The sequence below is a fragment of the Prunus dulcis genome, chromosome 2, assembly GCF_902201215.1.
Source record: "Prunus dulcis chromosome 2, ALMONDv2, whole genome shotgun sequence".
Lineage (NCBI taxonomy): Eukaryota > Viridiplantae > Streptophyta > Magnoliopsida > Rosales > Rosaceae > Prunus > Prunus dulcis.
In genome coordinates, this window is record NC_047651.1 from 2,026,415 (window position 1) to 2,038,611 (window position 12,197).

At 37.3% G+C, this 12,197-nt stretch overlaps 2 protein-coding genes across 2 annotated transcripts in view; one reads left to right on the forward strand and one right to left on the reverse strand.

The window, feature by feature from the left end:
- Positions 1-1,216, forward strand: part of LOC117617369 — a 1,914-nt gene extending 698 nt beyond the window's left edge. Inside the window, exon 2 of the mRNA XM_034346711.1 lies at positions 1,208-1,216. Within this exon, the coding sequence (XP_034202602.1) occupies positions 1,208-1,216 (9 nt within the window). The remainder of the gene's footprint in view (positions 1-1,207) is intronic.
- A 1,662-nt stretch (positions 1,217-2,878) lies between these two features.
- On the reverse strand, positions 2,879-5,384 carry LOC117617370 (putative disease resistance RPP13-like protein 1). The gene is made up of 2 exons (XM_034346712.1): positions 3,409-5,384; positions 2,879-3,305 (listed from the first exon to the last, which is right to left on the reverse strand). Exons 1-2 carry the CDS (start codon positions 5,226-5,228, stop codon positions 2,879-2,881), a joined length of 2,247 nt encoding a protein of 748 aa, XP_034202603.1. The 5' UTR covers positions 5,229-5,384.
- Positions 5,385-12,197: the final 6,813 nt, after the last annotated feature.

Below are 12,197 nucleotides of genomic sequence, written 5' to 3' on the forward strand. Positions count from 1 at the left end.
TGATGCAAACTTCAAAGTCGTAGACTTTCTCGCCAACAAGAGGAGTTTTTCTGCTATTCTATTTGGTTGATCTCAATATTCATGAACATCCTGTTATTTAAAGAAGCCAATGACCATCAAAGCTCCTAGTGATGCTAGGGTTTCTCATTCCTAGTTTAGGAAAGTATCTTGCTTCCCAAGATCTTACCAATAGTGAATATTATTAAGCTTAATAATATCACCCAAAAAAAAAAAAAAACGAAGGGGAACACTTCAAGCTGCACCTCCTACACGTCAAAAGGCCCATGTCTACAATGGATCATGAAGTGGGGGCAATTTGTAGACAAAGAAATTTTGGTGTAATAAATTCTATTGACAAGAAAATAATTAGGGTTCGGTGGATTAAATCGTGGGCCCCATAATTCACCCATGTGGCGTGTGACTCATCAAAATTGGATTAGTTGTCAAAAATGACAAATGGCGACATCCGACGGAGTGCATCAAACGGTTCAAGATGAAGACAAAATTAAAGGAAAGAATCTTCTGTGATTGTCTTTGATTTAAATCAAATATTAATCAGGTTAATCAATTGAAGATAATCTGGTTAAATTGCCAGATTATGGGAATTGATTTAAATCAAATCAAAATCCCACAAACCAAGGTTTTAAATAGGGAAAGTTATTTAGGTCAAGCATCCGACAAAAGCCTATAAATAGGAGGCCTCAAGACGAAAGAGGGGGTCAGAAGTGGGAGAAAAAAACCTAGCACTCAGAAGAAACAGAAAACTCTCTGCATTCTTCACCCTACCTTGGAAGAGCCACCAAGCACAACAAATACGTGCCGGTTCCTTCACCATAAAAATCCAAAACACCAAACAAGCTTCGTGCTACCCGTTTGATCAAGATCAAGTCTCTACGACCCTTGTATCAAACACAAATTTTCTTAAACACTTTGGAGATCGAATCAGAGGATTCAATACAGAGATTGTAACCCTAAATTTCATTAATACAATATTATTTTGTACACGTGTTCTTGTCTCATTTGTCGCAAGAAATTCGTGTTTACAATACCAACACAAGATTATCCTTAGTGCAATTTGCTTTGCTGTTCGAACTGGCAATACATTCTTGGGGTCCTTGATGTAAGATCTGAGTTCTCCTTCAATTTCACTACGTTAGTTGGTGTGCTTTACTCTTCAAATCTCATAATTCTTTATATTGTGGAACAGCTGGGTTGATTATGCAAGGTGGGTTGGAATTCAAAAGATACGAGATTAGAGCATAGTTGTTGTAAGTAATTTTATTTTTGTGTGGATATTGATTTTGTTTATGAAATTATAGTGCAGTAACCTTCCGATAAAATGCAAGAGATGGGCATTTAGAAAATAAACTAGCAACCAAGAGATATGGCCTATATGCTTCCATCCTGGTGGGGTGGACAATCAACCCAAGCATGGTCTTCGCCAATTAACCCATTTGTTAACATGCATATATTCTCTTACTGACAAAAACCGTTAGGGAGGAGAAATATTCCCTATTACAACACAAAATCTAGCCATTCAATCATAACCCTATAAGATAATGACAAGTGGCAAATGCTATTACATTCTCTGCTGTACACTTGGACTGTGATCCAAGGCAGCCTTCCTAACTAGAATAGAACCTTCCTATTCTAATTCCATCACAGCAGCTACACCTATACACCAACACTCCCTTCTAGGTGTTGTGCTGAAATAACACCTAGAGCCTTCCTCAAATACTCAAATCTGTCTCTTGCTAAAGGCTTGGTGAAAATGTCAGCAAGCTGCACTTCTGTTTTGCAATATAGCAAATCAATCTCACCATTTTGTAGAGCATCTCTTATGAAGTGAAACCTGCGGTTGATGTGTCTGGGTTTGTGATGATGAACAGGATTCTTTGATATAGCAATAGCTGAAGTGTTGTCACACAACAACTGAGTTGGTTCTACCTGTTCCTCTCCAAAATCAGATAACACAAACCTCAGCCACATAGCCTGTGCAGTAGCTTCTGCTGCACTCATGTACTCAGCCTCTGCTGTTGACAGAGCAACACTACTTTGCTTGATTGAAGCCCAAGAGAATGCACCTGACCCCAAGTTGAAAGCATAGCCTGATGTGCTCCTCATGTCATCTTCACTTCCACTCCAATCACTATCACAATAGCCTATTAACACTGCTCCTTTTCCCTTATCATAGGCAATTCCATAGTTTATGGTGCCTTGAACATATCTCAGCCCTCTCTTTGCTGTTCCCATGTGCTTCTTGGTTGGATTATGCATGAATCTAGCCAAGAGGCTTGCTGCAAACATGATATCTGGGCTGGTTGCAGTCAGATAGAGCAAGCTCCCCACCATTTGCCTATACAATGTCTCATCTGCTAGTTCACTTCCATCCACTTTTGACAACTTTTCATTCACTGCCAGAGGTGTTGCAACAGACTTGCAATCCTTAAGTCCAAATTTGTCAAGTAAGGTCTTTGCATACTTCTTCTGGTGAAGGAAGATGCAAGAATCAGTTTGTAGGACCCCAAGACCAAGGAAATGATGCAGCAGTCCTAGGTCAGTCATCTCATATTGTCTCATCATATCATCTTTGAATGCAGCCATCATTTCTTTTGAGCTTCCTGTGTAGATAATATCATCTACATATAGAGACACAATGAGAATACCATTTGTAGACATCTTAGTGTACAAAGTAGCTTCACTTGGACTTCTATAAAAACCAGTCTTGATGAAATAAGAATTTATCTCATCATACCAAGCTCTTGGAGCTTGTTTCAAACCATATAAAGCCTTTTTCAGCTTATACACTTTATCTTCACTTCCTTGCATCACAAAACCAGATGGTTGATCTATATAAACTTCTTCATTTAGCACTCCATTAAGAAATGCGGACTTTACATCCAGTTGACAGATTCCAGTTTTTCTGTGCAGCCACAGCCACCAAGGTTCTCACAGTATCAAGTCGAGCCACTGGTGCAAAGGTCTCATTGAAGTCAATTCCAGGCTTTTGAGAATATCCCTTTGCCACCAGCCGAGCCTTATTCTTCTGCACAGATCCATCTAGGTTCAGTTTAGTCTTATAGATCCATTTGACTCCAATGATTGGTTTATCAAATGGTCTATTCACAAGCTCCCATGTATTGTTCTTCTCAATCATGGTGATTTCAGCTTCCATTGCTTTCTTCCAAGAGTCATCCTTTGCTGCCTCTTCAAAACTTTCTGGTTCTATAATGCACATGTTGCATTTTTCATAAATTTCTGCAATGCTCTTGTACTTGAGAGGAGTATGATCAACATGGTAGTGCCTTCAAATAATGACAACCTTCCAATAACAATGTCTGTAAGTTGTAAAGAGAGGTAGTTGATTTAGGCAAACTTGTTATCTGTGTGTGAGAGAGATCAAGATACCGCAGATACTTCAATTTACCAATATTGATGAGATAGAGGGTTGTTACATTATCGCCATTGAGAGAAAGCACCCGCAAGTATTGCAATTTTGGCAACAAAACAAAAGGATCCGTACGACTTAGACAATGGCAAGGATAACCATGAGAAAGAGGCAGGAAGGTCCGCAAATGTTTCACTTCAGAAAATGCCTCAAATCTTTTAACCACATCATAGTCATAGTCACCACAAATGTAGGACGCATGGCGGGCCTTTGGAAAACATCCAAGTTGTACATGATCGCTATTCTGCTTATCCTCCCATCTAAAACAAATATCTCCTGCTGCCCACTGTGCCAAACCAACAATGAGGTCATGCATTACATATTTTGAATTGTTTTTGCTTGATTTCTGAAATAATGACCTCGATAAGAGCTCCTGAAAATAGTCAGTTCCTAAATCTTCCATTTGCTTATTATGTTCTGGTTGTGGTTGAATCAAACCCTCTGCCATCCACAGAAGGATCAATTGCTGCTCACTAAATTGATAGTCATTTGGAAGTATCGAACAATAGGCAAAGCATCTTTTCAAATGTGAAGGAAGATAGTGATAGCTTAATCTTAATACCGGAAGTATGTCACACTCATTTGATAGACTCCATAATTTGTTGTTCAATATTTCCTCCCATTCATTCATCTCTTTACGAAGTAAAAGGCCGCCAAGAGTCCTAGCAGCCAAAGGCAATCCACTGCATCTTGCAACAATTTTCTCCTTGAGTGACTCGAAATTTGGTGGTATATCTCTGTTAACATTCCTGAATGCATGCTGCTCAAATACTTCAAAACAAACGTCATTTTTCATAAGCTCCAAATTATGAACTAGAGTGCCAGCTCCCATCATTTTCGAAACTTCTGCATCTCGCGTTGTCACAATTATCTTGCTTCCTGCTGCTCCATCGCGAAAGGGGGACTGCAGTTTCATCCATAGACCATAGCTACATGTGCCCCAAACATCATCTAAAACAATCAAAAACTTCTTTCCAGCTAATTCCGTATGCAGATACTGTTGAACCTGATTGAAATCTTCTGTAGGATAGTGCCGGGATGTGACTGATTCGAGAATTTGCTTTGTCACTCTTTCTAGGTTGAAGTCATCAGACACGCATACCCAAGCAGTTGGTTTAAATTGATCGGTTGCAACAATTTCATTGAACACTTGTGCAGCAAGTGTTGTCTTTCCGACTCCAGCCATACCAACAATGGCAACTACATCGAAATTGACGGCACCGCGCTCTTGTTTCGACACAAATTCAACCACCCGCCTTTTGTCTTCGTCCCTTCCAATCACAGGTCCATCTGGTTGACTGGAACTGGGAGGTAAATTTTGACGTGCCGTAGTGGACGACGTCGTCCCAGTAATGATATTCAAACTAATGAGCTGGTCCTTTTGCTGAGATATCTCTTGTAAACGCTCAGTAATCTTCTTTATTTCTGAGTTCATTTTGCAGTTGAAAACACCATTAGGAACTGAGTTCCAGACCCTTCTTGCGGTATAATGCTCTATCTCCCGTTTGAGCATTTTAGTAGCATATTTGTCCAATACGTCTTCCACGTCATAAGCTAAGTCCCTGAGATCATCCAGCCAAAGCTTCAGCGGCTTGCTCTCGGTGATTAGTTGCCTCTCCTCCGCCTCATTCAGAACCGCTCCAATCGCAGACAAGGTGGCAGTCCATTTCTGCAGCTTTTGGTCGACGCCCTTTATGAGTCCGAAGTACTTGAACACCTCACGACGCGCCAACTTGTCGACCAGCACTTGAAGGAAAGCCACAAGATAAGCCTCTCCCATAGTTTCTTGAATTAGCAGGGAGAAGAAACACTGAGTTCTGAACAGAAACAAGCAATCAAAGAAAACGTAAGGAAGTCTGAGCAAAACAAATAAATACAAGAAACTAAAAGAAACAAAGTCTGCGGTACAAACAGAATAAATCAGAAGTACCTGCAGTTTAAGTATATGATATATATCAACAGCAGATTTCTTCACGAATTACCAAATACCGAAGGTGTCACAATGAACAAGAAGGAAAATTCAAAGGCAATACACAGTTACACACTTTTGGAACCAAAGAGATCAGAAAGCCAGAACCAAGACATAATAAATATGAAGATGAATGAGTGTGGAAGATGGATCAAACTTATGTGGAAGAAAGTAATTATGGGTTTGAGAATTTTGAGTATGAGATGTTATGATGAGAAGATATCTCTTTTGTGTTTTTTTTGGGTCAATGGAAAAGACTCTGAAACAAAGTCTGGGGTTAAAAACACAAAAGAGAAGAAAATAGCATTCGTCGTATGATAGACAAAGAAAACGCAATGCAAATTCCTCAAAGTTACAGAAATTACTGTGTTTGATTTTTGGATTCCTTTAACTACCAGCACGTTACATAGAAAAAGTAGAAAGGTTTTTTTGTTTTTTTCGGTCAGAAGGAAAAGTGGAAGCTGATAATTGTGTCTAGTCTAATTGCCGGGCGTCCTTTGTCTTATTATATTTGATTCTGACATGACTCACTCACATATTTTGATTAATTTCACCATTAAATTTGGATGAGGTTCTCCCTCACTCTCATTACATTGATGAGGTGAGCAACAAATCTGGACTGAAGAAGTAGAACAGAGCTGCAGTCTTCCTATAAGTGAGTTTTCAATCAAGTCTAGTGTTAGTCAAATGGCGCAGCTGCAGCACTGCTTCTGTCTGACTCTGTTTTCAACTCACTCACATCACACTTGCTTTTGTCCAACCCCGTTATTAATTCACCAATAAAATTTATTCTGAATATATGAACCCTTTCTTTGGACGACAACGACCATGAAATTGATATTTAGTTAGTTTAGATATTTATGACAAAGTGATATTCATGAGATAAACACATCAAGGGCTATAAATTCATCGTTCCCTTACATTTGGTTAGTTTAGATATTTATGATCCATTTGGAAATTAGGAGCAATATTTTCATGAGGAATAGAGATTTTTATTAGCTTAAATATGAACAAGATTTTACGAGCACTGATTGTTCTTTTTCAATACGCTAGACAAACATAGGAAGCTTCTTACATTAAAAAAAGAAAGGAAAAAAATATAGAACTGAGTTTTCAATCAAGTCTAGTTCTTGTCTAATGGCCCTGCTCCAGTTGCTTCCTTATCATTTTGTTTGATAATGAAATGGTCTTTTTTCAACCCATTCACACTTGCTTTTGTCCAACCACGTTATGAATTCACCGATAAATTCATTGCCTAAATGTATGGGGGATATATCAACTTGTTTGAGCCCAATTTTCTGCAGCGCAAAATTCATAATGTGGAACTTTATATTGGTCATATGACCATTTCATTAAATTTAAGTGAAGTTACTATTCAGATGAATCATGTAACTAATATGAAAATCCACATCTGTGGTCCATATATAATATCATCACCGTAAAACAACTCTTTATTTACATATCCCGAATTAAATATCCTATTTGTGCCTAATTTTTACATATGCAGAATTGAAGTCGTACTGGGCCAATGTTATAGCTTGAGGAATAATATTACAAGGTAAACCCAAACCCAGTGTGTAATTGCATCACCTAAACTATTTAACATGTCAGAATCATCTTTCTTTACTCAGCATTATAATCCTTGACTGTTTCTAATTTAATGATACCGTACCATTGCCAAATAATATATAAAGGCACAAGCTTTTCCAACCGGTCTTATAATTTTATTCCGCCACTCTGAGGCTCTCTAGTCTGCTTTATTGCCATTGAAAGTACATTTCATTTTAAACTCTACAATATTATATGCATTTAGTGAGAGAAATTGGAGTATTATTAGTACATTATTAGATTGTTTGTCTCGTGTCATAAGTTTTGCATTGCAGAATGCACATATAGAAGCTGTGCTTGTGCAACCTGAGGAATAATGTTACAACCAGCATGCCATGCTATCACTATTCCAACCTGAGGAAGCTGTGCTTGTGCAGCAAAGTAAGGACCTGCATAAGACACCTTGAAGAAGAAAATCATTTTGTTTACCATTTATTTAGTTTTATGTACCGAATTCTATGTTTTTCAATTGAGGAGAAAAATGATATATATCTATTATGGAGATTCCTTTTAAGGGAAGATAATTGATGTTGGTAGGATAAGGGGATTAGAGACCAGGTTGCAGATATTCTAACGAAGCCTCTCAAGTTACCTGTGTTCGTGAAGCTGAGAGAATTGCTAGGAGTTTGCTTGTTAAAGGATATTACAAGTTCCTTTTTTCTCTAAACTGATTGTCAGCAGACTTCAGTTTAAGGGAGGGTGTTAAGTTTTACTGCATAATGAGTTCTGGATTCCTATTCTATAGGAAGTCAGTTTATTTTACCTAGTCTTTGGGAATCCCATTTGTTTAGGAGTCTGTTCATCATGGGATTAGTTGTTCCATGTTCCTAGTTGGTTTTTTGTTTTGTATGTGTATTTATATTTGCATTTCAATCAATGAACTCACTTTAGTTCAACATAGCTTTCTATTTCTTGTTATTTGAGTTTTCTAAATTTCAAACAATGACACCCATGCTTGTTAAATATGAAAAGATGGTTTCAACATGCTGATTTGCATTCACAATTTCTAAGAGCAGTTAATTTTGCACCCAAAATTCTATATTCGGATCGCCCTCCTTAACATAGCTTGTATAAAAAAAATTACAAGAAACTAAAAGAAACAAAAAACAAAAGGGACCAAACATAGTAAATCAGAAGTAACTGCAATTTAAGTATAGAATATATATCAGCAGCAGATTTCTTCACGAATTACGAAATACCGAAGGTGTTGGAATGAACAAGAACGAGAATTCAAAGGCAATACACAGTAACACACTGTTATGACGAGAAGATATCTCTTTTTTTTCTTTCTTTTTTCTTTTTTTGAGTCAATATAAAAGATTCTGAAACAAAATCTGCGCTACAAGACACAAACGAGAAGAAAATAATGTTCGTCATCTGACAGATAAAAGAAAACGCCATGCAAATTCCCCAAGACTTTTAATCCTACAGACACCAAAGTTAAAGAAATTACTGTCTATGATTATTTGCATTCTGGATCACTGCCATCACTACTCTAAGAGCAACTCCACCCCTAAGGGCAAAGTCTAAGGCAAGGGCAAGCTAGGGCAAGCAAGGGCTGATACTATTCACGTGAATAGTGTCAGCCTTGCCATTTGTAGTTCCACCCACAAGGGCAAAGTCTAGGGCAAGTCTAGGGCAATTACTATTCATTGTACTTTATTTCCTATTTTTTTATACTTTAAATCATTAATTTTGATAATCTTTTGTAATTAAATTTTCGGATAAGATTTTCGGATGTGAATCTCGGTTGCCACGTGTCTTATTCCAGATAAAATTTGTGCTTGTATGATCTATTCAAAATAAATAATTGGAAGTGCATTCAAAAAATATACAATGCAAGAAATTATAAACTATTTTCAAATGCAAGAATAAAATTGATTGTGTAAATAAATATAGACAAATTGAAAATGCAAAAACAAAAATAAAGATTATGCATGAAATTATAAACTATTTTGAAATGCAAGAATAAAATTGATTATGTAAATAAATAAAGCCAATTAGGAAATGCAAAAATAAAATAAACATTGTGCAACAAAAAGAAATAGAATATGCAAAAAAAAAGTTACATTAAATTGATTAAAATGGCAATTAAAAATATTTTGGTGTGGAAAATGAATTATGTGAGTGGAGAGTAGAAAATATTGTATGGAGAAGAAATTGTATGAAGATTTGGTGTTGAAAGTAGATAAAATGGTTAGGTATTTATAGGGAAAAAATACATAAATTTTTGGTATTTTTTAAAAAAAAAATTCAGAATTTTTTCGGATTTTTTTGGATTTTTTTAAAATTTTTTTGGCCAAAAAAAAGAGAACCGTAGGATTGCTGAAAAAAATCCAATCGGAGCCACCCGGTGACGACACGTGGCAGTCAACAGTAAAAAAAATTGATTTTAGTGCGCTACGTCAGCGAACTCGGGCTCAAGCCCAGGCGACTTTTGCCCTTGGGCCTGCCCGGTTTCGTGGGGCCCGCCTGTTGCCCGGGCTGGATTCTTGGCGCTGGAGCTGGACTCGGGCTCATCTCTGCCTTTTGCCTGGGCCAGCCTCTAGCGCTGGACTTGCTCTAATGGCCCTACCTTGAAAAAAAAGAAAAAAGAGAGTAGAAAACTGAGTTTTCAATCAAGTCTAGTGCTAGTCTAATGGCCCCACTCCATCTGCTTCTTTCTGACTCTTTTGGATAATGAAATGGTCTTTTTTCAACTCATTCACACTTGCTCTTGTCCAACTACCACGTTATGAATTCACCAATACACACTTGATTTGCCTTGTAATAAGCTTTTCCAACCAGTCTTATAAATTTATTCCGCCATTCTGAGGCTCTCTAGTGTGTTTTATTGCCATTGAAAGTACATTTCATCTTAAACTCTACAATATTATATGCATTCAGTGAGGCAAATGGGAGTATTATTAGTACATTACTAGATTGTCTCTTGTGTCATAAGTTTTGCATTGCAGAATGTACAGTATGGAGATTCCTTTTAAGAGAAGACAGGAGATTAGAGCATAAGCTAGATGAACACAATTCATGATTGTTGTAAGTAATTTTATTTTTGTGTGGATGTTGATTTAGTTTATAGAATTACAGATTATATATATATATATATATATATATTTATCAGGGTGCGGTAATCTTTTGAGTCTTGATGACAGAAATGCAAGAGATGAACATTGAGAAAATAAAGTAGCACCCAAGAGGCATTGCCTGTGTGACGTGATGGGAGCTAATCGCATTGTATATCATTCCTTCATGATCTTTGCCAATTTAACCCACAACCATTGCAAGGATGAGAAATCATTTGAAATCTTCTTTTTTTTCTTTTTTTTCTTTTTTTGCATTTCCATTTTGTTTAAATCTCGACACATATGGACTGAATAGTCTAAACAACCAATCGAACTCTTAGAATGTCATCTAAATACCTAAATTTGTAATCACCCCATATATGGCCTTACACTACAAGATGGGGCAGCGCTGGAAGGTACTTATAATGTATCCAGCTGTGAGATTATATTGTATAAACCCTGTCAACTCAACTGAACATAGAATCCTCTAGGTAACAAAAGTTAAGAGTCCAGTCGTAAGACCTAAAAACAATGGGGTGACATGCCAACACCAAAAGAACATAAAAAATTCAGAGTTGAAAGAAATAAAAAGAAAACAAACGATGAAGATGTCAGCGCAACCAAATTGGTATATACAATTCAGTGCCTAACCAACTGAGGATTGAGGTAAAAATAAAAAATAAAAAAATAAAAAAATTATGTATATGAATATGTAATACCTCACTGCTTGCGGTTCCTTATTTAAAGCCCTAAAGCATCATGCTATGCGGGAAAAACAAACTCTAGTAGCAAATTGTACTGAACACGTAGGAAAATGTCCATGTCTATCAAAATGATCTTTCTTTACGGAGCGATCCTTTGGTTGTTTGAGCTTGGTAGATCTATATTGATTTGAATTTTGTATCAACATTCAACAATAATAGAGATGTAAATTTTTTTTCTCCGAATAATATACAAAGGCACAAGCTTCTCTCCAACCAGTCTTATAAATGAATTCTGAGGCTCTAGTGTGCTTTATTGCCATTGAAAGTTGTTAGTTTAAAGGAGAAGGAGTTTAGAGAATGGTTTGTTTTGGTATTTAGGATAATAGATTGATGCGGAATGGAAATTTTTTTGAAAGAGTAACAAGGAAATTTTATTTGAATGGAGGAGGAAAGTTACAAAGCTGCAAGGTAACAAGCGTATATATATATAGGAGAGTCACCACCCTTCTGAAAGTGAAACAATTTCTTTGGCGAGCGGTCTCTAATAGTCTCCCTCCCTTCTTAAATCTCTATAAGCGTAAGTTGTCCTCTTCGTATTTATGTCCTATTTGTTTGGAGAGTCCTGAATCAATTGAACATATGCTGGTCCTTTGTCCTTGGACAGCGTCTGTTTGGTTTGGAAGTGCAATTGGCTATCGTGTGGATTTGAAAAGTTTTACTTCTTTGGATAGATGGTTGGGCAGTCTCTTGAGATGGGAGAGTATGTTTTCACCCAATTCTAGGTGGATTTTGTCGGTTGTTGCTTTCACTTGTTGGCATATTTGGAAGGATCGATGTAAATTTGTTTACAATGATATCCCAATTGTGCCTGCAGCTACTAGATCTCGTGCTTGTTTGGCGGTGTCGGAATTTTGGAATGTTACAAAGAAGCTAGTTCTTGGGTCAGTGGGTATGCCTATTCAGATTTCTTCTCCTCATATCCTTCTTATTGGCTGCCCCCCATTTCTTCTTATGTTAAGATTAATACTGATGGGTCTTGGAAGTCTGGTTCTGCTATGGCTGGAGTTGGAGTTATTATTCAGAAGATAGCTGGTTCTTGTATTGGGGGTCTTGCTGCTGGTGCGTGCCCAATCTCCACTTATGGTTGAAGTTTTGGCCCTGAAATATGGTCTTTTGAGAGCTAAAGAGTTGAATTTGGTTAATGTTGTGGTGGAATCTAATTCTCAAGTGGCTATTAATTCTGTTCAGAGGGATGTTTCTTCCTTTAATTGGGAGTTGTATCCTGTCCTTAAGGATATTAGGTTTATTAAAGCCTATTTCACAAATCTGAACTGGGCATGGGTGCCCCGTGAAGCGAACCAGTCTGCGGATGCCGTTGCCTCGCTTGCTAGGAAGGGGATGTGCTTGGA

What these genes read in the sequence shown, in the direction of transcription:
- LOC117617370 (XM_034346712.1), bottom strand. Translation starts at nt 5,228, where the DNA reads ATGGGAGAGGCTTATCTTGTGGCTTTCCTTCAAGTGCTGGTCGACAAG. An exon ending in GGTAAATTGAAGTATCTGCG is followed by an intron (nt 3,306 to 3,408) that starts GTATCTTGATCT and finishes CATTATTTGAAG; the next exon opens with GCACTACCATGTTGATCATA.